Source organism: Poecile atricapillus, chromosome 27, assembly GCF_030490865.1.
Source record: "Poecile atricapillus isolate bPoeAtr1 chromosome 27, bPoeAtr1.hap1, whole genome shotgun sequence".
In the NCBI taxonomy this organism is placed as follows: Eukaryota; Metazoa; Chordata; class Aves; order Passeriformes; family Paridae; genus Poecile; species Poecile atricapillus.
Window position 1 is genome coordinate 3,382,386 of NC_081275.1, and position 25,426 is coordinate 3,407,811.

Sequence of the window (25,426 nt, forward strand, 5' to 3'; positions counted from 1 at the left end):
GGCTCAGCCATGGCATTTTAGCAGCATTCACCAGCAGGACACAGCCACATGCTGGTGGCTTTTCTATCTCTGGCTTGCCCTTCAGCTTGTGGAGGTTTTCTGGCACAGTGAGATGCAGATCTCTGATTTTCCAGCCTGACACAAACTCCCATTTGCTGGAGGTTCAGTGAGAGCCCTTCAGGCCATGGCAGGTGCTCTGCTGGGGAGGTGATGCTGTGAGATGGGTGCAGGTGAGTGCTCAGCAGGCAGCTTGGAAAGCCCTGGACACAGGGGAGAGCTCTGCACACACTGCAAGGCACAGGCATGGAAATGCTGTGGTAATGAAGCAGCATTCCTATTTCTGGACTTTCTGGTTGACAGGGAAGGGAATTTGGAGGTTGCTTGGGTGCAGTCTCAGATTTTATTGGTTGATCCAGGCTGCTGGATCATGACCTGTGCAGTGAGTGCATCCTGCCAGACAAAGCACAGCACGGGGAGCTGGGACAGCTGCTTCTCCAGAGAGGCAGAAGAATGAGCTGTGCACCTACACAATATTTTGTTGACCAGTAACACAGCTCAGCAGCTCCAGGGAAACCATCTCTCACACTGTAGGGTGCCATCCCCACAGGGAGCAGGAGAAAAGAGCTGTTTCTCTGTACAGCTTAATCCAACTGAGCACAGCCTTCCTTTTGGGCTTTTCACCCAAGAGTTAGGTACTGACCTGGGGAAGAGAGAAGAATCCAGTAAGACCAAAAGTTGCAATAACCAGACTTGTAAGTCATTTAAAAAAATAAAAATTCTATCAAGAGTTTCTCCTGCAGCCTTTTGACTTCTGGCAGTTTCAGTAGTGGATTGTTCCTCTGCAGCTGGGTTAAGGAATAAGGATGTCACCCTAACATCCAAAGCCCATGCAAGACAGATGATTGCCTTGAATTCTGCTCAGGCCTTCAACCTTTCCAAAGGCTGAGTGCTGCAGGATTTAACTGGTGAACAAAGAGAAAGAGAGAGCCTGGCTGCTGATCTGAAGGTATGATTGTGTCACATCCTGCTTTAGGGAAAAAGACTTTGTGTTCTGCTGAAAATCTGAACTTTACAGTAAATCACCTCCCAAAAGCTTTTTTTTTGAAAAAAATTAGATGTTACAGCAGCACTTGACACATGAATAAGCCACAGGCTGTGGAACATGCCCTTCCTCAGGTGCCTGTGAAGATAAATACCTGTTGCCTTCCACATCTTACCAGCACTCTCAACATTAAAGGCTCAGAGCCTGATGGGTTTGGAATTTGCTGCCTTTGCTTTGCAGCAGAACAAGAACTGCCCTGCAGAAGTGCTCTTTGCAATAAAAGCAAACAGGAATTGATGCTTTTCCATCTAAGCTGAGGTTTAGAAGGGGTTGGGTGGCAGCTTCACTGCTTGGCCTCAGATCACACCCAGTTCTGTGAGCCAGGTGAGGTCACAGGCATTTCCTACCAAGGGGGATTGTTACAGATTATGCACAAGTTTTATCTTTTTTATTTATTTATTTATTTTTTATAAGTTTTATTCATAACATCAGAAAATAAAACTGCCACAAGACCCAAGATGAAAATAATCCCACAGAAACAATAGAAAAGCAGGGACAGTAATACCCAATCAGGAGAGAATGAGCAACCCCACCTGCAAAGTGTTTTAATTCCCAGCACTTATTGATAACTGGGGCTGGCCCTCACAATCTGGACAATGCCAGCACAATTCACCTGCCAGCAGAGCACAAATGGCTCAGACACTTTCTAAATCAGGGAAATCTGAGGAATCTGAGCTCCACTGTGGGGCTGTAGAGAAAGACCCAGCCACAGCACACTGCAGCCCTGCTGGAACCCAGCTTTCCCTTCTGGAAGTTCTGGGCCATACTAAACACACCCCCCAAATTCTGCCATCCACCCCATGAGCAGGGAACTCCCACTCGCTCCTGTAAGGGGAGTTGAGTTTAAATAAATCAAAGATGCACTTTTGCACTAATTTCTCTTCCCAAGCCATAATGGTCTATGAAATGTCACAGCAGGGAGTGGAGCATAGAGAGCTTCCCCACACTAAGCAGAGAAGAGAGCCTGCTGTGGGAATCCCAGCTGCTGTTTCCTTCCTTTGCCTCCTACATGATAAATGGATTTGCCACTTGAATATTCTTTTAGAGCAAGCCTCACAGCAGCTCATTTACAATTGCATAATGATGAGTAAATGCATTTAAAATCTCTCCACTACAGCAGAGAGACCAAACCTCTTTCCTCCTCCTTTGAGCAGAAGCTGCTCTCCATAACCTGTTAGGGGTGTAAAAGGTGTTTCCTGTCAAACCACCACAGCCATCTTCACCTTGTGTGAGTCTACAAATCAGGATGCAGAGTGGGAAAAAGTGTGCTGCCACCATCCTGCATGTTCAGCTTGTATTAAAAACATAATTTGGCAGAGGTATTAAAGATTCTCAATTATCCCCCACCCCCTACAGCTTTATCCTTCTTCAGGCAAGGTAAACCCAGCACGTGAGTTCTTCCAGCACATCTGAACACTGCAGAGTGCTGGGCAGGTGTTTCCAGTGGCAGCAGCTGTGGCTGCAAGATTGAGAGTTCTGAGAAGGGAACCAGGAGGGCAAAAGAGAAGCAGCAACATGGTTCAGTGTCAGGCAGAGCAAGAGGAAGGCAGCAGAGGCACTGCTCCAACATTTCAGATCCAGATGTGCTCCTCTCTGCTCCAGGAGACAGCCTGCTGTTTGTCCTTCTAAAGGTCACAAACTCCCCTTGAGAAGCACTAGAATCCTGCAATAAAATTCAACATTGCCAAAGGCAAAGGGCTATTAACTATCAAATTATTTTTACTTTGCTCTTTAATTACCCCCTCAGTCCACAAGCTTCATGTTCCTCATGGCTTCAGTCTGCAGCCTTCACAATAGTTATGAGGTAAAATCAATCACAAATTTATCCAAACAACATAACTGGAACCCAAATGAACTCTGTCAGTGCTCAGCAGCAAAATGTAAAGGACAGTCTGAACTGGAAACAGGCTGCTGCCCTCCACATCATCACAGCTCATAAGAATGCAAGATAAAGTTATGCCTAATTAACACACCTTAGAAAAAAATTGTGGACAACTTCTGCCTCCCTGTCCCCACAGCTTGTGAACAGAATCTGTTCCCACAGCAATACTTCAACTCATTTGTCCTGGTGAAAAGGCAGAAACAAAGCCCCAGAACATCTCAAAAGCTTTGGGCTGTTCCAGAACTCTCGTGCTGCACCAGACAAGATCCAGGATAAATATTCCTGAAGAGCCTGCCTGGTACTACAGCTGTGGCTGTTACTCTGCAGAGCTGAAGGCTTTGGTGAAGGACAAGAGAAAAGGGCATGGCCCAGCTGGGCAGCAGGGGAAAATGTTCTGGTGAGGATCAGGTGCTAGGGATTGTCAGCAGCAGCACCTCGGGGGAAGGAGAAGCAGCAATGCCAGTGGTTCCTACACAAAGGCAGCTTTGCCCTGTGCAGGTCTGCTGGCACTGGCTCTGGATGTGCTTTTGTGTGGAAAAATCAGGCTGTGAAAAGCCAGTGTCCATAGAGGAGGCAGCAAAGTCCTGCAGCTTCATTAGAGAGAGGCCACCAGGCCTCCTTCAATCCCAAACTCTCCCTTTGCCCATTGCTGAGGTGCTGGGAGGTGCAACCTTCCCAAAAATGCCTTCAACCCATTCCCCCTTGAACTTGGATTTACTCCAAAGTTCAGAAACTCAGGCTTGTGCAGAGCCTTGCCTGGGTCAGAAGTGAGACTGCCTGGACTGTAACAAACCTGCTGGAGGGGGTAGAGACACCAACACCCTCCCAAAGATGTTAACACTCACCTCTCACCCGTGGAATTGTTTGAAAAGACATTAGCACTCATCTTTCCTATCACTTTGTTGCCCCAAAGTAGCAAATCCCTCTCCTTTGCTTTAAACCTAGTTAAGCAATTAATAACTTAATTATTAAGTGAAGTGAAGGTGAAGGAAGGTTCAGTGTCCCTGGTGTAGCTTTGGGAACCTGGGCTCAGCCTGAGCAGGTGCCAGCAAAGGCAGAGCCCGTGTCCATCACATTCCTCCTGCAGCTGGGCCCAGCTGCTGCATCAAACACACAACTCAGGCTTCTGCAGCTTCCCTGATGCATGGAGAAAAGCTGAGCTGCAAACCCAGAGCAGTTTTAAAGACAGACCTGGTACTTATTTGATGGCAAAGCCTCAGGCAAGCACAGCAGGCACCGACCTTTCCTGGGTTCCCTCCCTGCAGGGAACAGGAACAGCAGCCCAAGCTGTGTGTGCAGCACAGCCACACCTGGAAACTGCTTCCACCTCAGCTTTCCTACCCTGCAAAGTGTCACAAATCTGCTCTGGCACGTGAGCAGAGAAGGAATGGAACTCAAGCCTGACATACAGAATGACCCAAAGAACGCTCTGAAACTCCAGGTGCTGTGGCTTTATTAGCAAAGCTGGAAATCTGAGTGGAGAAGTGCAGATGGATTGCAGGAGAGCCCCATCAGCTCCCCTTGCACTGCCTGCTCCTCTGGAAGCAGATCTGGGCTTCAGATGTTTGGGAGTCATTCCACTTCACTCAAACCTTACATGAGATGGAGATCACTACAAAAGTTCACAGATAACACTTTACAGAATCAGAGCTTCCACAGAGCTGGTCACCCCCAAGGAGGAAGAGCAGCACCATGGGTGTCATCCCTGTGGACAATTATCCAGCTGGAGCTGGGACCTGACCTGATAGAAAGAATCTTTGCATCAGTATCTGGGGGACAATTTCACAATGGCCACAGCAAAGCAGCTTTGCTTGGCCTTTTCCCTGCATCTACCAGGCAGTATTTAGTTGTTGCCTCCAGCTGTCCTTTGAAATGTAGATTACAAAATACCCACTGCCAGCATGGGCTGTGGAGATAAGAGGAGCATCAGGCTGCAAGTGAGGCTGTGCTGAGCAGCCTGCTAGTTCTGGAATATTGTCACACAGAAGGAAATAGCAGCGTGTGGCAAATGCTTCCAGCTCTCCCAGTGCCAGCAGCAATGCTTGATCAGCCTACCTGCACTTGGCAGCTCCAAGGAAGTTGATAACATTCACTTCTCAGGTTGATAGCAATTGCAATTCTGATTTCGTCTCTGAAACTCCCATTTACATTTTTTACTTTCTCTCCTAAGTCTCCACCTCCTTCTACTAAGGTATTTTTTCACATATGCCTCAAAGCAGAGACCGAGGGACTGGTTCACATAAAAGCTAAACAATTAGGTAAATACTTGCCAAAATAATTTTATTTCTTTTGTGTATTCAAATATTTATAAACATACTTTCTCTAACTTTCCAAGACAGCAGCATCTTACCACAAAACAATTTTCTGAACTTAGCTACATTTTTTTTTTCTCTTTTTAAACAAGCAGCTCTGTTCTCAAAGTACAAAATTAGGTATGAAATTGAATTGCTTGGCAACAGAAACAAGCAAGATATTTTCTTTCATAAAAAACCTATTTCTTTGCAGCCTCATTTTATAAGCAGAGACTATTATAAGCAGATTCTTATTGGGCTTATCATGGGTCACCAGGATACTAAAATGCTTCTATTTGTTATCCTTTCACAGTGCCACATACACTTGTCAGAAATCAGCCTGACAGTTCCTGGTTTTCAGCTTTGTCTCCTGTTTGGACTCAATCATTGCCTTTCTGGGGACCAGACCTGTGGCCAGGGTTTCTGGATAAGGTGAGCTGGCACTTTGATGCACAACAGGAAAGCTATTTGTAAGGTTTTCAACACAACCATAATCAATTAATGGCCAAGGCTGATGCACTAATAATCACAAAACAGTATTCAGGGTCTGTATTTAAGCAAAATGAAAATATGGAGGTTACTCCAGAGTGCAGGAGTTTTAATGTATTTAAAGTATGTTTTAATTCAAACCCTGAGCCAAATATTCCTCTTTTAAATGACTGTCTCCAAAATGTCCCCAAGTGTCTAAACAGAAACTGGCTGCAGTGGCAAATAATATATCACCATTTCTCTGAGGTCATATACTACATTTTCTAACTTTTAAAATTAGTTTAACATTTATAATCTCATAGATCTTTAAGTTAATGTAAAGCTTTAAAGAACAGTAATTCCACCTTCAGATAGTAATGTTGTTGAAGTAATTTTATTATTGATAAGAGCTGCTGTTCACCCTTAGGACAGGAGGTAAGCACTGAACTCCTGGCACTCGTAGCAAGCCACGCTGTCCAGGACCCATTCCCGAGTTACCACAGCAACGTTGCTCTGCTGGTGGATTTCTGCAAGACAAAGACACAAATAAATGATGCAGCTGTTATCAAGGAGTCCAAACAAGGTGAGTCCACTGATGTCTTTTAGAAAAAGCTGTTTGCTTTATCTGCAATATTTTAAAAGCCTTGATAAAAACCAGACTGCCTTAAAGCAGAGATGTGGCACTACCATTCCCTTCAGCAGGGCAGGTACTGCTGCTGCTCCCAAGGGAAGAGCTCTTTGGCCACTGGCCAAGCAGGAAGCAGTGAACAGCACAACATAAACACTAAAAACAAAGGATGCAGTTGTTGTCTTTTAATTTAGGATCTCAGTGACAGAGCTTTGCTTCCTGTCTGCCCAGACACACTGAGTATGTGACAAGCAACGAGCCTCACTGCGACAGAAAATTACTGAAGTGTTTTCAGACTGTTCTTCCTCAATCCAGGATCTTTCTATTTTCTCATTTTTCCAGTGCCATGGAAACAGCTGGGTTTTTTACATCATCATCCTGCTGCACTGTTTTGTTGGACTTCACTGTAGCCTGACTACTCCCATTCCTTCCAGAACCCCACTCTCTCTGAGGCAGGCTGGAACACTTGCATTTTCAAAGTCTCTTCGTTTCCCCCAAGCATTTTGCTTAAAAGAAAAAAATGCAAAACTACATCTGTTAAGGCTTTTTAACATGACCTTTTCAGACTAAGAGAATCTTGTTCCATTTGAGGCTTTCTTGGAGATCTTACTGGTCCTCCAAGGACACCCTTCCCTACCTTTTAAGAACTATTCAACTAGAAAAGTTTCACAGAGGAAACACAGAGGACAACTGAGGCAATAGCTTTTGTCTGTCAGAGTAGCTTTTAAGACTATTGCTGGTTCCTAGAGACAGTATACTTTGTCCTTCAAGATTTTTTTTACAAGATATTCCATCTCCAGATGCAGTAGGGTTTTGATTTCTCTACAGCCCTCTGATATTTAGCTATTAAAAGGACAGATGTAATAAAGACACTTGATTTGTACCAGAGAGCAGCTCAGGACAGTGTTGCTTTACCTCTATAATCCACGTCTTCCTTCCAAGCATCTGGCTGCACAACCACAACAGCAGTAGAATTCTAGGATTTTAAGATAAAAAAATGTTATTGTTGTCTGTTCTTACATAATTCTCATATTTATCTACAGAGAGCAATAACTGGGCTAATTCTGCTTCAGAGTTTCACTTCAGAGGAATTTAAGTAGTAGAGGGAGAAAATTCCTAAGATTCTTCTGTGATTTCTCTCCAGAAATGCTGTGACTACAGTCAGTCACTAAAAGGCTTTTGGAGCTGGAAAGGGAGGCTCAGAGCTGATTTCAAGACAAATGAATGATCTGGCCAACACCAATAATTTCTCCACAAGGGAGCCTCATCTTCCAGTGAAGGCTGGCCAGGCCTAGAACCAAGGGGCACTGCCAGGCTGTGCAGGCAGCTCTGGGAACTGGGAGGGTAAAAACTCCTCAGCACTTACTGCTGTGTGTGTGAACAGGTCAGGCTGCTTCACCACAGAGGCACCACACAGCTCCACCATCCACTCCAGATGCTCTGAAGGAATCAGATGAAATCAGTCAGTGGTTAATGTCACATCCAAGCTGACACTATTGCCTAAGACCTTGTGTGATTATTCCAATTCACAAACCACCAGCATTTGAAAGAGATGTGAGCCTCAGTAGAAAGAGTCCTTTCACTGTCAAACCTGCTAGGGAACATCAACTCCCTCCTCCCTCACCCCCTAGACAGGTCTGCACTAAACAAAACCTTGAAAAAGCACTGGAGCACATGCCCAGAACTTAAATTTATTTCCTCTTATCATAAGGATGCAAGATGTGAAATGAAAATTAAAAACGAGAAATCAGAACTGTGATTATTTCTATTAACAAAAGTAGCCAAAGTACTTAATTTGCACCAATTTGTTGAATTGGTAGTGAAGAAGATTAAGTCTCTGAAGTATAAGAGCCACAAGTGAGGATCACTGCAGCAGGTGAAAGCACTGCATCTTTTGCAGCAATTACTGTAAATGTCAAGAAACATAAATATATTTCACCCAGTGGAAAAAAAAAGTTATATTAGACAAATCAGAGAGTATCTGCTGAATAAGCCACAAAAATGGCAAGTCAGGTACAAATATTTTAAGTAAAAAAATTATAATTAAAGTTTCAAAAATTTGTAGCATACTTTATTAAATTTTAAAAGTAAAAAATGAAGCTATCCTGAACAGCTTTTTCTTTTTATATTAACTTCTAGCTTTGTTGTGTTTCACTTTTAACACTCGCTCCTATTGACAGAAGGCTACAATAAGGTTGTGTCAACTGCTAGAAAAAGGATACTTAGGATACTTCTTCTGCTTACTAAGATAGAAGAAAAAATGCTCAAATATGAATGATCAAAAGCATCACTAACAACTGCCAGACAGCATGACATTGATGCTTTTCCTTCAGTGCTACAGAATCAGAGATAAACTAGATAAAAGGCCTGGTTTTAAATAAAGCAAAATTGGCAGGGGGTTGTCTGAGGACATCCAAACAGAAGAAAACACCATTTCCACTCCCTTTGGAGCTAGAACTGGATAAAATTACTTAGCTACACTTTACCCCATGTAGGTATTTTAAAAGTTCCAGAGGAAAAGAGGTAAAAAATCACCCAAGAAGAAATCAATGTAAAATTCTGGTGAATGCACAGTGCCCCTCCAGGTATTTTTATGTTAACCATTCATCCAACTCCACTGAAATGACACACCTGTAGTCATACCAGTGAAAGGTCCACAGCAACAGATCTCAAAGCCTTTAAAGATCTGAAAAGCAAGGAACATGTTAGAGCTCATGCAGAGTTTTTAAAGGACAATGCTTTATATGCTGTTTTCACTGCACTTCCAGGGTTTGTTATCAAGCCATGGCTATTTCACAAAGCATATCCAAAGCTCTTTGTCCAAAGAACATATCCAAACCTACAAACCAGAAGAATATTAAAGAGATAGCATTCACTCCAAGCTTAGTGAGCCCCTTCAGAATATCTGCTCTGCTGCTGACAGAGCTCACCTTTCATGTATAAAAATGCTTAATTTGTACAAATCTGTGTGTACAGAACAGCAGAGAAATTGGAAGAAGTTCCAGATACTCAGACAGAACAGCCACACATCTGAAACAGTCAGAGTTTGCATCCCTGATGTGTTTGTACCTTTTCAGTCAGGGCCTGTCTGGCCCTCTTAGGACCTTGATGGTTTCGCCCATTGATTACATCTCCTCTGACTTCAAAGTTCTCCTGGAACATAACAAAAGCAAGGAATCAGAAGTTAGAGACTGAGAACACTTTCCTGTCAGAGAGTTCTGCCTCAAAACAGGAAGAGATGTCAGATTTCAGAGCTGAAAATCTATGAGTGTGTTCAGAATATGAATTAAAAAGGCTTTGCAAGAGAAATGCTGGAGTAATGAAATCCCTGCAGCAATTTTTAAAGAAACAAATTATACTCCAACTGTATAGTAGTGTAGCAAACTAAACAAAAGAAGCAGCACACACCAAGACTATAATTGTCTTATCAGTAAAGTCTTATTTGACAGAAATTATCTGTACATAACATCACTTCTTTCAACAAAGAACAGATCTTTTGCTCTATGCTATAATCTATTAATATCAGTAGGAACACTTATAAAAATACATCTATAACCTGTTAAAAATAATAGGGATTCATTGTGTCTTCAACACCAATGAATGCATAAGGCTCAAGTGTGGCTTTTGGTCCTAGCATTTGGTAAAACTAGAACTCCAGGTTTCAGAGCTAAAATTCCATGTTAAATGTTCAGGCAATATCTGTCTATACAATGCAAATAAACTCCTAAGTCCATCATGTAACAGCATTACTTAACCATTGGACATTTCACTCAAGATAAAAGACCTACCTCATCCAGTATTCTTCCTTCTTTAAAAGACTGAATTATCCCTAAATAAAAAGATCAGAACAAGTAATTTTATCCAGGAAAATGGTTCTTCCACTACCAGCATTCTGACTTCATTGCTATATTAAATTGAATGTATTTGTACTAAAGGAATACAGTATAACACTGAAAGTACTTAAAGAATTTTTTTACCATTTATAAATAATACTAATTTTTTCACAGACTGATGCCATGCATCACCAAGATTTAAATTAAGAGGTACAAAAGGCTTTTGCCATGGTGGGGAGCAATCCAGTGTAGCTATCTGAAAGCAGATAAAGTAAGAGTAATTCACAAGAGTAATGAGCTTGATATTGCTCCTTGTTTGTGTTTCTTAATTTATTTTAAAGTATTTAGAAGAAACACTGCAAAACATCAGAAGGCAAGACATGAAGAGATCCTTCTTCTTTACTGTAACAAGTGCAGACTGCATTCATGGTAGAAGGACAGAGAGCATTTATGTCCAAAACCAGTTATACATACACTGATAACTAACTACCCATTTTCCTCCTGCAATGCCCAGGAAATACTTCAGAGTCCGTTCACACACCAGCTCCTCATCTGCAGAGCAAACAACAGTAAGATCTCTTTAGTTTTGCCATCAGCAAAAAAACCACAGGTCAGGGTATTTCTGTATGTAAAAGCAAACATTTTTTGCTAAGTGCAGCAGCAAAATATCAAAGCTATACAAAGGTTCCAGAAACAAATATCAACTAATATTAACTTTGAATTACACAAGGGAAAACTGCCCTCACACTGATTCTTTGAAACAGAATGAGAAAAACTCACAAGCTTAAACAATAAACTTACAATAGAGGAAACAATCAAACCTGTTAAATTTATTGCTGACCTGTCTGCTTGTTGGTTAGACTAAAGGTAAAATTCTAGATTATCTGTCAATAGAGGGTTTGGTCCCCTAGCTACCAACAAACCTGTTTTCATTATGACATGGGTTGTTCCTTCAGTAATGTGATTAGATAAGGTGCTCTGAGTTTTTTTCACAAACTTCTGGACCACCAGCTGAAAAGTAGGAAAGAAAATTAACAGTCAGCAACAATTTTAAACCTCTCAACAGCTCCAACAGTTTGAAGAAGCATAATGTAATAATAATAAATAGTTATTTTAAAGTAACAGTTTTATGTGTTGGAACACAGAATGTACATTTCCTTGTCAGTTTTGGCACCATTCAACAGACTAAAATAATGCAGAGCTCTTGGTGTGTGTTTTATAACCCAAAAGCCAAATCCTTCTGGAAACTGAGTGCAGAAACAGGTTTATTAGCAACTCAGGATTACTGCTTACAGAAATGCTCACTATGGGTCAGAATTTGGGTAAAGCAGCATCATCTGAGAACACTGAACCAAACACCCCCAAACAGCCCCTCCCCAGCCCCAAGACTTTCTACAAGTCCTCTGGCTTTGTTATCTTCTGTTTTTCTCCCAGACATTAGGGATTGTTTAAAAAGTGCAAAATTCATTAAACTTAGCAGTGCCATTACTGGCAGCATTCTCACTGTTTTGGAGTGATAAAGTTTGACTCCAATTGCTGCATTACTCACCTGCAATTCCTACCAGATTAGCTTTATTGTACTTAGAGATTGAGGACTAGAGTGGTAATCAGGAATTATTAACTAGTGATCTCAAAATTCTGGAATTTACTTACATGCTCACTGTGATTCAGACCTGATGCCACAATTGACATTTCTTTCCTCTTGGTCACAACTGGACTTGTATCATTTTTTTCCCCAGTTGCATTGTGCAGAACAGGTACAGGAAAGCATTCACTTCTCTTTAATTTGTGTCCTGGGCCACAGCTTTTATCAGTGTTCTGAGCTACAACAGGCTCATCTGTGGCTTTTGCAGCTTGAGGGGTAAAAAGCCTTACAGAGCAGGAAGAGTTATCTGGACACTGGGTCACATTTCCAGAAAGTGATGAGACAGATGCACTGTGTTGCCTGGTCCCAGATTTCTTCTCCTTCGAATTTTCTGAAGGAAAAGAGAAATTACTCCTTGAGAAAACTGCGTCTCTTATTCTTGTATTCATGGTACAAGGTTGTTGCTCTCTCTTTTAGGTTTAAATTCTGCAGTTACTTCGTCTCCTTATGTGTTTATTACTTCATCTTTGCCCCTATCCTTACTTTTTCCTGAGCTATAGGCAAGGCAGTAGAACACCTGTGAAACTTTTAGCAGCAAATTTGTCAAAGTGTTTGAATTTAGAAGATATTAAATTAAATTTAGAAGATTTAGATAGAAAAACCCCTATTTACTGTCAAAATGCTGCCACACCCCATTTGCTGGGCAGTCATGCAGCTGGGCTACCAAACAAAGCAGTAACACCTTCTGAAAATGACCAGGAACATACAAATGAAAATCCTTGATTTACAGGAAAAAGTTGTATCATGCTGATATGTAAAAACATGGAAAGGAGAAAACCACCAGGAATCAAAATGCACTGGGTTTCTCTTGAATGTTACCTTCCTCAAGCTGACACTGCCTGTGTTCTTGCACTGCTTCCTGCACAGGTTTTGTCTTTTCAGAGGGAGTTTCCTTCTTTAGAACACTGTCACACTCAGGGCCTTTCTCCAGATCTGATCTCTTTGTTGAAGAGGATTTAGAAGATGGGAGAACCAATTCTGGAGACCTTGAGAGAGGGAAATTGATTTTAATACACTTTTCACTCTTATAAGTATCAGAAAAATGTAGTAACAGTGTAACTACTGTAATTTCCCAGAAGCTCAGAGATACTTAATTTAATTTTTTTTTTAATAAAAACTTAGAAATAAACATAAAACCCCCCAAAACTCCAAACAAAACCATTGACCTGTTTTTTCCTTCTCTCACTTGATCCATTTCAAGCTCCCCCTCAGTACTGGAATGTGGCAGCTCCCTATGGACAGGTAAAACTTCACAGGTCTGACTTCCATTCTGCTTCAGCGCTGCTTCAAGCACAGCCATTTCCTGCTGAAGTTTTCTCAGGCTCTTTTGCATAGCATTCTTCTGCTGCAAAAGAGGCACAGGAATGCCAGCATAAGCAAACTCAGGATTAATTTCTCTAACAAACATTTGAAAATTAGAAATAGCAAAATAGTTTTGAATTAAGTCTTTGCCACGTGTTCAAAAGGTGACTATGGTGCTTTTACTGCAACAAATAGTGCACACATCCCACATCAGAAGCAAGAACACCTAAACAACCACACACTCATTTTGCCAGTCAGGTTATTTCAGTTTAGATGTCTCAGATTTTAATCAATCAGAAAACAACACAACTCCTGCACCAATTTATTTGAAAGTAATTTTGTCTGAACTCCATTAGCAGCTCAATCTATGATGTTCATTATTAAGTATTAAATTGAGTCTTCATTTTCCACCATTACAAAAAGCCCCAAAGATCATTTAAAGGACTAAAACATTTCATAATATTCCTCCTTATGTTCCCCCTCAAAAATTACATTACATGATCAAAAACATGCCATAAGCAGGTCCTCATAAGAATAGCTCAGGGTTTCAAAGGACCTTTTTAAAAACCAAAACCCTTCACTTCACATGATGAAGCAATTTCCACAGAACTGAATATTCCATTTGTAGCTCCAGCACTGGCACCATGTGGAGCCTCTCTGTTACTGAACCCATAAAAACCATAAAAACCCCAAACAAACAGAAAACAACACCACCACAACCCAAAATCCCTCATCCATGCTGCAATTAACCCATTCATCCTGGGCACATCCCAGGATCTCCATCCATGAAGCTACAGGAGGAAGCAATGTCCTGCCAGCTGACTACATTTTACACTGATGCTGTGAATAGAAGAAGCACCCACAAAAAATAAATTAACTTTTCTTTGACATACATAAAGCCCATAGGGCTGATAATGCTGAAGAGACAGCTGGCATAAGACACCTTAAGGTTACACAGGACCAAGAAAAACCCCAAAGCAACACAAAAAAATCCAAGTCCCTAACCCTGAACTAAACCCCCAGCCCATATCACCCAATACAGAAATTCAGGCCACTGAACAGCAGGATTTTAACAGCAGATAAAAAATACACTGCTAGACACACCTTTCATTAGGCACTGCCTGTTGGGACTTGTATCTATAATATTCTAATACAGAATTATTTGATTTAATCTTTACACAGAGAAGACAAGTCTCCGTGCTTCTAAATATCATATTGTAACAAATCTAATCCTTATCACCAAATCCTTATAAATTCCTACAACTAAAACTTTTAAATATAGGAAGCTGAAATTTCCAGCATTGGCCAAGTGTAGAGATGCATTAATTAGCATCTCCCACAATTAAGCCCTGTAACCTATAGCACATAACAAACTGGCCATTGCAGAGTAAAAGGAAAGGAAAAGTTGGACAAATAATGGCACAGAAGCAGCTCTACAGTTCTTCATTAATTATGCTTTTGGAAGTAATTTAGTGACAAAGAATTATGATGAAAGAAGTTTTCCACTGTATTGACTTCACAGCTCGCTTATCTCCTGGAATGCAAACTGCTTCTGGCATTCAGTGCATAAACTCACCCACCTGTGTAGTGAGGATTTCCCCCTGAGAGAATGGCCCACAGGAATCTTCTACAACACTTATTTCACTGTCATATCCAGATGCTTCACCTTGAAGAAGATGAAAAAAAACTCCTTAAACTGGGTTAAAGAAAAAACCACACCAAACAACAACAAACCAACATCATCCATCAGCTCTTAGCACATAGAGGTTTCAGAGAACTAATAACGAGAACACAAAAGTGAAAAGTTTTTAAAATGTTAAAGTTAGAAGGACCACACATGACAAAGTAAACAGAATTCAGTGTTTCAACAGGGATGAGAGAGTCCTAAATATTTACAAAGGCCATAAAACCAGCAAAATATTCACTACAAAATTCTACAGCCAATTTCAACAAACATTTCATCTGGGGAAAAAGCCTGGATAGGCTGAAATTTTGCTGACAATGCAAATATCACATTGCAGTAAGAGAACCAGCATTTCCTTCAATTCAAACACAAATTCCTATCTATCAGTCTCTAGTGCCCAGTCTGTTCATTTGTGCTCTGAACAAAGAACACTGGAAGAACAGAATTTTCAGGAAATAAACCACTGAGGGTTTTTTGTTTGATTGTTTAAGGTTCATACCTTCTTCTAGAAGAGTAAGCACCCCTTAAATACAGAGCACATTTTCCATGCAAACACCAAAAACCTCGGTGTAAGGACATAATAAACACAACTGTAGAGAGAAAAATCTTGGTTTGTACCTAGATTTGCTCCAATGTCTGGATATTCTTGACATTCATCTTTGGTTGTCTTCAGCCCTTCGCTACAGTTCTGAGAAGTTTCTTTACTGTCGTTTACACTGCTCATTTGTTTGGACACATGAGCTTCTGGTAAATGTTTCTTCAGTTCTTGTGCTCCATTAAGTGCTTCTTCAGACACGTTGGACTGGGAAGAAAATAAGCTGACAGAGCATTCTGAGTCCTGGCTTGGTGAAACACACACATTACTTAGGGCAGCTTCAGGCACTTGCTGCACAATATTGTCGTTGTTACTCACGCTGTGAGGCAACACACTGGGACTCACTGGACACTCTGCCACTGAAGGCTCTGCCACAGATGACATTTGTTTATCAGTCTGCAAAGGTGTGCTTGCTGATTTGCTGAAGATTAATGTCTGAAAGCATGGTAAGTCTTCATCCTCACAGGACTCTTCATCTGAAGATGGCAGTTTCTGCACTCGTCTTCGAGACTTTTGAATACCTCCAGATCTTGGCCTGGAACTTGCATTTCTCTTGAGCAGTTCTTTTCCCAGGGCATTGTCACTTTTTACAAACACTGCAGATTGTTCTTTCCTATCAGGTTCACATAAGCTGCTGTTCTCCTCAATATCAGTATCAGAGCACAGCAAGCCATTGGGGGTTTCAGACAAATCTGTGAGGTCACGATTCTCTCCAAGAGGTTCCTCCTCTGCAGCTGAACACTTGGGCATTGCTGTGCTAACAGTATGGGCTGCTTGTTCTTCATTCCCCTTTACAGGAACTACTACTTTGCTACTTTTTGTTCTACTGACTTCACAGCTGATTTCAGCAGGGCTTTGCTGAGAAGTTGCAGGACAAATTATTGATGGGGATTGAAAATGTAGAACTGGTCCTTTGCAATCAACAACTTCAGTCTTTCCTGCCTGAATGCTTTCTGAACTGAAGCTGATTTCCTGGCCTGTGTTTAAATCATTTTGTCTGGAATCATCATCTGTGTTACTCTGATCACTTTGACTTCCATTATTTTTGATGGGATTCTGTCTCAACTTACTTTCTATTCCTATCTCATTTGACACTGGCTTTTCATTGCCCTGCTCTTCTTGTAGCAATCCATTTTTGTGCTCAGTCTGAGCAGTCCCTACTCCTGCTGGTGTCAGAGTCCCTTCCTCTGCAGCCTGTGAAATGCCATCCCCGTGTTCTCTTGTGCTGACAGCAAAGCAAGGCACAGGATCAGCATGGGCAGACTCACAGGTCTTCTCTTTCTCAGAAACCCTGCTCAAGTTTTGAGCAGCTGCTTTCTCCTCTTGTAAGCTTTCCAATTGTAACTGTTTGCCATCTTTATTTTCTACCTGAGCAGCACATGATAGATTGGAGGTTTCAGGAGGAGGATCCTTCACTGCATGTGCCTGCCTGGGAGTCTGAAAAAGGCTGAAGGAGGAGCGCTTTGAATGCCTAAATATATTTCGCAGATATTGTGTGTCCAAGTCACTGTCTTCAGCTTCCTTAGTCAATTCCAACACATTTTTAGCCATTGGCAACTTTTCAGTTTTCAAGTCCCCCGGAACATTTTGTGAATCACGCTCACACTCCTGGGAAAAAGCAGTAGATGATTCAGTCACCTCTTCAGTCTGGTGAGAATTAGTTTTCCCAGCAGACACTGAAGGAAGTTGTAGGAGGAGAGGGCTACCTAGTATTTCACTGTCTTGAGAACACGTATCAGGCACAGTAGAGCCACAGTTTGAAGGCTGACATGAAGGATTGAACAGACTTCTCCCAGTGTCTGCAGTGTCAGATAAATTCTTTAGACTAACCTGCATTTCACTTGCTTCCAGATCACCTCCCTCCAAATTAGTGACTGGCCTGAAACTCAACTCATCTTGAGGCTCACACAGGTCTTTGCACTCAGCAGAGTGAGTTGCCACACTCCTTTGGTCTCCAGAGACAGACCTTCCACAATCACTGTTTTTCTTTCTTGCTTCCTTTACTCCCTTCCTTGTTTCTTTTGTCATTTCTTCAGAAAGTAACTGAAGCCTTCTGCTGCGTCTGACTGGATTTTGCTCAGAATCAGCTTTCCTGGGCTCCCCACTGCTCGGATAGCTATCGATCTGTGGCTCAGCTGGATCACGGAAAACAGAGCTTCTATCCACTACTAACTGCAGAGCACACATATTTCTACTAGAATGCTTGCATCTTTTTGCTGCAGAACTTCTTTTTTTGGTGCTTTTCTGATCACAGTTATCCATTTCTGGTTCCCCATCACAGTGCTTGGTAGTGACCTTCTCAGTAGCTTTCTTGCATGTGGGTTCCCCTCCCTCCTCAAGTTCTGTTAGTGTCTTATTTGCTCTGTTCTGAGAGAGGTGACTTTCATTAACAGAAACACTTTCATCACATCTGTTCTTTTCAGCATCTCCAAGGCCCCAGTTAACACTTTGAGGGCCCCTGTCTGCTTCTTCTGTATTTTTTTTTTTCTTTATGAAATCCTCAGGTTGCAGGACACAGGCAGTCTTCCTCTTTTGTTTGAGTCTGTCTTTGCTGAAATCATTCAGGCACTTTTCAGCAGCCACATTTTCCTTTCTCCTAGCAGGCAAAATGTCTCTCAAGGTAGAAGGGGCATTTGATTTCCTCCTTCTGTTGTATGTTTTTCCAAATATTTTGCCTTCAATCTCTTCTACTGTTTGTTTTGACCACCTCTTTTTTCCTTCCACTGCTGGAATTTCCATGGAATCTGCCAAAGGGTCAGTTTTTTCTGAAATACAAGACCCTTTATCTGATAAACACTGTTCTCCTTCACCTGAAACATCAGCTGACGCAGCAGATTCATCCAGGGAAGAACTGGAAGACAAAATTTCATTACTTTTTGAAAACCATTCATTGACTTTCTGAATGCTCTGCTTCAGTCTCTTCTTGGAGATTTTATTCAGGGTGGCAGAGTGAAGTGTCTCTGGCTGAGGCAGCTTCTCCAGAGGAAGTTCATTGTCCTGGGAAGAGTCATTCTCAGGTTCACATGCCTCTACAGCTTCCATACTTTGTACATCAGCATCCATTTCCTTGCTTTTATCCAGCCTGCTCTCTGAGCTGTCTTCTGAATCAAACTCTTGGCTTTCACTGTTGTACTGGGTTTCCTGTTTATCCATTTCTTCTGTGTTCTTTCTGAATGATGTGTCCCCATCCACTGTGGGACTGGCATCACCTGTTCTGTCACACTGCTCTGGGAGCAGGTCTACAGCAAGGATATTTAAAGCAGAACTCTGGCATTCAGTCACATTCACTTGGTCAGGTTTGGCACATTCAGCAATGCTCTGAGTGCTTTTCTTGCTCAAGCATTCCTTTGAGAAATCACTTTCACCTGTTAGATTTACAGGTATAATAAATTATTAACCTCTATTTTACACACACAAGCACAATAACAAGCTTAATGGCTACTTTGTTTTAAAAGAACTGCTCTTATTTCTTCCCTAACCAGAATATTGCACTGCACAAATCTCCCTCTAAAGCAAGGCAAAAAGATCAGCGCTTTTTCATGTGTAATCTGGCTCATGTAGAATAGTTTAAGTTCAAGATCAAGATACTTTTTTTTCTTTCTGTTCCTGTACATAGAACATATCCACATTTCAAGTATCTAGGCTACAGGAGTAGTCTAGTATTAGCTGTAGGCATCAACAGAACTACATTACACAAGATTGCAACTGTATATATATATATATATATATATATATATATACACACAGTCATGTGAAATAAAAATGTTAACTTGTGGTCTCTTTCAGGCTTAGTCACCTTTATCACCAGAATAACAACACACCTATGACATTTGGTAGCGTTATTTCCTTGGCACACAGTTTGTCAGGCTGTGCATTGTAAGAATTTTCATTCCCCTTCTCAGCACTCTCAAGTTCTTCCAGCCTTACTTGAGAAGAAATCTGAACCTCTACTTTGTCTTCAAACCTGTAAGGAAAGAAAATCTGCTCTCATTAAGATAAAACCATAATAGACAGAAGATGATACTTATTTTTTTTTCCCTTTTTGCTCTCTGAAATAGTTTCTGTAGAAGTCAAGCTACATTACTGACACTGACTCTCACCACAACCAGATTTCTTCAGTGAGCTAAAAGAATCTAAAAGATTCTCTCTTGCAATCCTGAATTCAGTATTTACTTTCTAAAGCACAGTGCCTACCTTTCTATGAAAGATCTCTGTATAAAACACTTATAAAACAGTTTTAAAGCATTTAAACTGTTGGAATTCAGCTACCCATTCTATCCTCATGCCCTCCAAGTTGAAAACCATTTGTCAGCTTAAGAATTATATCAGTCCTATGCTAAGAAACTGGAACACAAGAAATGAGAATATGGAACTATTGTCTTTAGAAAATATGAATTCCTTAATCACCTTTACTTACCCGGTTTTGCTTGCCTGTTTGAAAAACTCTTCAGATGATTCAGAGCCTGAAAACAAAAAATCTGTTACTCTGGTTGGAATCACTCAGAGAAAGGTGACTTGCCAAATTCAGTGGTTATCATTACATACATGCCTACTCCTTTCTAGAGCTACATGCTTTCAACTTTTAGCAGATGAAACCAAGTTCAATTGTGAAGTATTTTACCCAATAATAATGATTTCTATGTATAACTATCTACATGGTTCCAGCATAAAACTGTGTTTAAATACAGTTACTGGTAACAGACTGGTAATAAGATTAATTAGCTAAAAGTTACTTTCTAATTTCTAAATTTATACACGAAACAGCTAGTATTTAGAATTTTGAGCTGAAAGTCAAGAGAAATATATTCAAATGTCTCTCAGAGATCCTTTGATCCTGGCAGATGCTATAAGGAAAATAGTGAGGTAACAAACTCTACCCATTAAAAGCAGCAATTCCTTCCTTGAAGGAACAGCATAAAAAATAAGCTATGCATGGCATCCGTCTTCTTTCTCATAGCAGCCAACACCAGATAAAATAAAATTCTGAAAAGCTAGGATAGATAGCAAAATATATTAATTTTGTTAAGATTTCATTCTTATTTCAAGCACTGGTGACAAGGCTTAGTATTCTTCAGAAAACAGTGGCTACCTTTAGCTGTAACAGCCATAATTTTTTGCACATGTGTAAAAATCTTCTCTGGATCTCGTACACCAAGGCTTAAGGATTCATTACAGCAGCACTGTTTGCCATGATATAATAAATTATGTAAGAAACCCTTCTGATTTACCAATTTGGAATTGTCCATAATTTGTCCTTCTGTTGTCATTTTGGGTGTTAAGGAGAAATTAGGGCTTATAAAGACTTTGAACATAATCACCTTTCATTACTTTGCAAGCATTGTACATAGGATCAATTAGTGTGGATTTAAAAGAGATCTTACCCAACTCTACGTAAATACCCTTCTGAGAATCAGATTTCTGGGGTTTGTTTCTTGAGCGACACATTTTGGCATCTGTAAGCTGAATATTCACACTAGCTTCCTGCTGACAGGAAAATAGAAAGGAATAGTTATTTACAACAGTGGGGTGTTAAAAAAAATCATAGCTATTTAAACTTTAACAGAGGGCTGACATAATTACTTAGTTCATATGTACTGGTAGCTTCTATGCACAGTACAATGCAAGTAATTTATCATATTGACATCAGTAATGAAGTGTGTCAATGGAAACAACGTATCATGCATTTAACAGATCAAATCATTAACAGTGTGATCTTACATTCTGTATTGCTAAACATTCTATTCAGCATTAAGCAGATGAAAACAGAAACAGCAGGCCATGGAAAGTCACACACACAAAAATTACCCCAAGCTGGGTAATGCCTTATGAATCCTAAGATATAGGATGTTAGATAGTCATGATCTTACCCCTAAAAAGGTAAAAACTCTACAAATAGTAAGACAGCCTCATGAAACAAGCAGGTTGGACAAGTTTTCAAGCCTAGTTTCAGTAACTGACTGTATTATGGCAGCATTATATACAAGTTCAGGTAATTTTATGCAAACGTCTTTCTCAAGAAGACAAAATTTCATATATACACACGTATATACGTATATATGTATGTATAAATATATGTAGCTACACATATTTGTGTATATATATGTATATAGATATGTTTATTTTTATACATATATATCTTTCTGTCTCATTGAAGACAAAAATATATAGATGCCCTTGTCCATCACTCAGGTCAAACAACCTGAGATCAACCCAAAATCTTCTACTTCGTTCTTTTATGTATATGCATGTATACACATTCCAAATACATTTTTAAACAATCCACGGAAATAAAATGGGAAAAAACAGTTACCAAGGTTAAGTTTTCTTGTCCATTTCCTTTAGCACTTTTTCTCCTGTTTCTGAAGCCTTTACTTTGGATGACAGAACTTTCTTTACTCAAGGACTCAGCAGCAGTGACTTCCGTGGATGTTTTATGAAAGTAATGACTCTTTAAAACTAAAAGATATTATTAGGTTAAAAAAAAAAAAAGATTATTTAACACTGAATATGACTCAAGTATTATATACTAATAAAATAGACTTGTGTATACTCTGTGCACTTAATGCATATACAGCTAAAATGTTTAACCAGGAAAGAAATCTTGTTGAATTGCTAGTCTGATAATTCTTTCTAACCACACTTCAAATAGTAAGTAAAATCTTGATCCTGCCTACTAATTTTCTCAATCAAATTTGGTTATATAGATAATCTAGCAAGAGGAGAATCTAATTCTAATTACTTTAGAATGTCTGAGCAGGTGAAAAAGAATTAAAAAACAAAGTCCATTTTTTATAGCAGAATATACAAAACACCACCATCTGCCCCCAGCCACAATGTCTGGTTTACCAAAATATAAACAGGGACATGTCTGACTTTCCAATACCCTAATAAGACCCTAAACAAAGCACTGATTCTAGGAAGGGGAAATTTGGATTCCCTGAGGATCCATCTGAGTGGGATGAGTTCACAAACAAAGCTACAGCACCTGCTAATTCAGGCTCTGAGACTGACAAGCTGAAATTGCAAGGCTGAGCATAATCAAAAGCAGGACTTTTCCTCACAGTTACAGATTAAACATGATTTGATACATATTCATCCATGTTTCAGGAACTGAACATAAGATTGGCTAGAGTCATCAAACACAAACAGTAAAACTCTTCAAGAGGTTTTTCTAAGAAAATCTTGGAAACTTAATGGAACTTACGCTTCTACATCCAAGAAAAAAGCCTTTTGATAATTCTTCCCATAATTATTATTGCACAATAAATGGGATACCTTAAAAATATTCATGATATGTCAAAACCTTATTTAAAAAAAAAAGTGGGGGCATACATTTACAATACTTACATTTCACTCCAGTGTCAAGCTCAAAAGCACGGATAGTTTCCAACAATCCTTCAATTAGTTGCTTAAATCTGGAATTTTCTTTCAGACTTCTGAAATAACATTAATAATTCAGTTATTTTAAGACAAATGAACAGGTTAACTGTATAAATAAATATATTTATAAGTATAAATACTTCTACAATTTTGGCTGAAGCAAAAAAGGAGTAAAACTCCAAAGTGGAAGATGAGACAATATGAAAATGTTGCCAAGGAATAACAACACAATTCCCCCAAACAACCATTACCATGGGAATTGAAACTATCACGAAAGTGAACTTATGGTTTTCTCATATAGGTTTAGGAGAGGAGTCAGGATTGCAAGGATTAAACACCAGTATAGCAGAGACATTTGTTAAGAGGGGTGTGTTCACCTGTGATCACTTGGAAAAAGCTCACATTGAGGTAAGATACTACATTTACTCCTTTAGAAATAAACAGCTTATTTAAAAAACACCTTTTCTTCTATATTTCAGTTTTATGCTAATATATTTTAAGCCTAATTAAAATTATTAAAATGTTAGTTTTTCCTCAGAGTTCAAACACCTCACCCTCCAGCCCCCTCACAAAGATGCATTCCTCACCTCTTGCTAACTTCAGTCTTACACAGAGGACACTCTACCACACCTTTCTTCTTTTTGCTGATATGTTTGAATATGCAGAACCTAGAAAGAAAGAACACTTGTGATGGTAACAAGAAAAGGATATTATTTTCCCTGAGTATGCACATTCACCACTTAGTGAATCAAGCAGGCATTCTTGTTCTGGTGTTACAGTGAGTTAACTGATCCCCAAAGACACATTTGTAAGCTGCAGTTCTCCTACAGAATTGACTTTTTCCCCTCAAGCAGCTACATGTGAAGTTATCAAAACAGTAAACATACATGATTAGCACTGAAGAAGCATATATGACAATTAAACCCAGGATATATGGAATTAAAAATGATAACCCCCAAATCATTATATATGGAAATAAATAACTGCATTGCACTTGCAAGTTTTCAAACCTACCTGCAGAATATGTGATCGCATTTTGTTGAAACAGGCTCTTGTACCACATCCAAGCTACAAAGAGGGAAACAGAAACAAGAGCACAGAGGTTACAGACATTGGGGAGACAGATTTCAACCAGGACCTTTACTATTTCAGCACTTGGTTGCACTAAAGAACTACAGACCTCATTTACCTTTCAGAGACAAGAGACAAAACCCACATGGCTTTACAAACAATAATCCAATCAGATTTTTTTTTCCCCTCACTGAATAGAGGACTGACACATTCAGGTTTTAATAGAAAAGCAAAATTTACTAGAATATAAGAGCAAAATACGAGTTTTTTTCTTGCATTTGAGCCTTTTTTTCTTTCTCATTTGAGCCTTACAAAACTTCAGTATTTTTAATCCTAAACACAAATCTCTTTGCTTTCTGGAAAGCCATAGAACAGTCAAAGTATTTTCAAAGAAATGAGAGAAAAAAAAAATACACCTCCAAAAAATTAATTATACTGTTATTATTCCCTCACATACCATATTGGGCACTCCAAGATCTTCTGCATAGCTGAAAGCACATTTTGTACTTGTCCAATAGTAATCACTGACAAGTCCATCCTTCACATCCAAAAATACTCTACAGAAAAAAAAAAGAAAGTATTATCAGCTTTGTTGCTGCAAAAAGTTCTGCTGCCTCCCATGACTATGCTCTCTCCCACATGGGCCTCCTCTAGCTCCACAATGGCATCAAATACCTTGCTGTTATTGCTTAAAAAAGTTATTTTAATGCTACACTTATAAAATACTTACTTTAAAGCTAAGTTTATTACTTAAAGCAATACTTTACAGTACGGAGGGTTCTTATTCTGAACGCTTACAGATAAAACTAATCGAGTGTCTTGTCGAGAGCGCACAGAAAGGGTTTATTCAGGTGAAGCTCAGCAAGGGCGCAGAGCACAGAACAGCAAGAGCGAGGGGCAAGGTGGCAAAGCACGCAAAGCTGGCGGCAGACAGGCAGGTGGGCTTGTGCAGGGGAGCCTGAGCGTACCCACACGGGCCAGCACCGGGGAGAGCCCACAGCAAACGCCGTAAATCCTGACAACAAAGAGGAACCGCCAGAGCTTCCCGGAGCGGCAGCTCGGGTCCGGCCCTGCAGCGAGGCCTGTCCGCAGGCACGGGAGAAGGGAGAGGGGGCAGCGCCGGTGCAGGCAGCGAAGATGCGGTGAGGGCCAGGGCAGTGCCGGCGCGGTCTGTGAGGGTGGCGGTGCGGTCTGTGAGGGTGGCGGTGCGGTCTGTGAGGGTGCCGGTGCGGTCTCTGCGGGTGCGGGTGCGGGTGCCGGTGCCGGTGTCGGTGCGGGTGCCGGTGCCGGTGCGGTCAGCACCGGGACACAGCCGGGCCCGTCACCCCTCAGCCCGCTCCGCGCGCCGCCGTTCGCGCCCTTCCCGCCCCGCCGCGCGCAGCCAATCAGGGGCCGCGGGGCCGGCGCGAGCCCCCGCAGCGCCCTCTGACGGGCTCCTTCCGCCTCGGGGGGGCGGGGCCGGCCCGGCCTCATCGCCCGTGCTTGGCCGCTGATTGGCTGTCGCCGCCACGTGATCCTGGCGTACGCCAGCGCCGCCGCGGCGCA

General features: G+C 40.8%; 1 protein-coding gene across 3 annotated transcripts; it reads right to left on the minus strand.

The window, feature by feature from the left end:
• Window positions 1-5,255: 5,255 nt before the first annotated feature.
• Window positions 5,256-25,128, minus strand: BRCA1 (BRCA1 DNA repair associated). 3 transcript variants are annotated; one of them, XM_058857873.1, is made up of 22 exons: window positions 24,850-25,128; window positions 24,339-24,438; window positions 23,825-23,878; window positions 23,398-23,478; window positions 22,778-22,866; window positions 21,741-21,886; window positions 20,812-20,914; window positions 19,848-19,893; window positions 19,252-19,394; window positions 15,454-18,795; window positions 14,732-14,817; window positions 13,016-13,194; window positions 12,669-12,835; window positions 11,858-12,180; window positions 11,128-11,215; window positions 10,679-10,756; window positions 10,160-10,200; window positions 9,441-9,524; window positions 9,003-9,057; window positions 7,738-7,811; window positions 7,287-7,347; window positions 5,256-6,270 (listed from the first exon to the last, which is right to left on the minus strand). In XM_058857873.1, exons 2-22 carry the CDS (start codon window positions 24,416-24,418, stop codon window positions 6,167-6,169), a joined length of 5,424 nt encoding a protein of 1,807 aa, XP_058713856.1. In that variant the 5' UTR covers window positions 24,419-24,438; window positions 24,850-25,128; the 3' UTR covers window positions 5,256-6,166. The 3 variants fall into 3 exon arrangements, with proteins under 3 accessions (XP_058713856.1, XP_058713857.1, XP_058713855.1); XM_058857874.1 differs by lacking the exon at window positions 24,850-25,128 and adding an exon at window positions 24,612-24,637; XM_058857872.1 differs by lacking the exon at window positions 24,850-25,128 and having other exon boundaries at window positions 20,812-20,911; window positions 24,339-24,427.
• Between the last annotated feature and the right edge of the window lie 298 nt (window positions 25,129-25,426).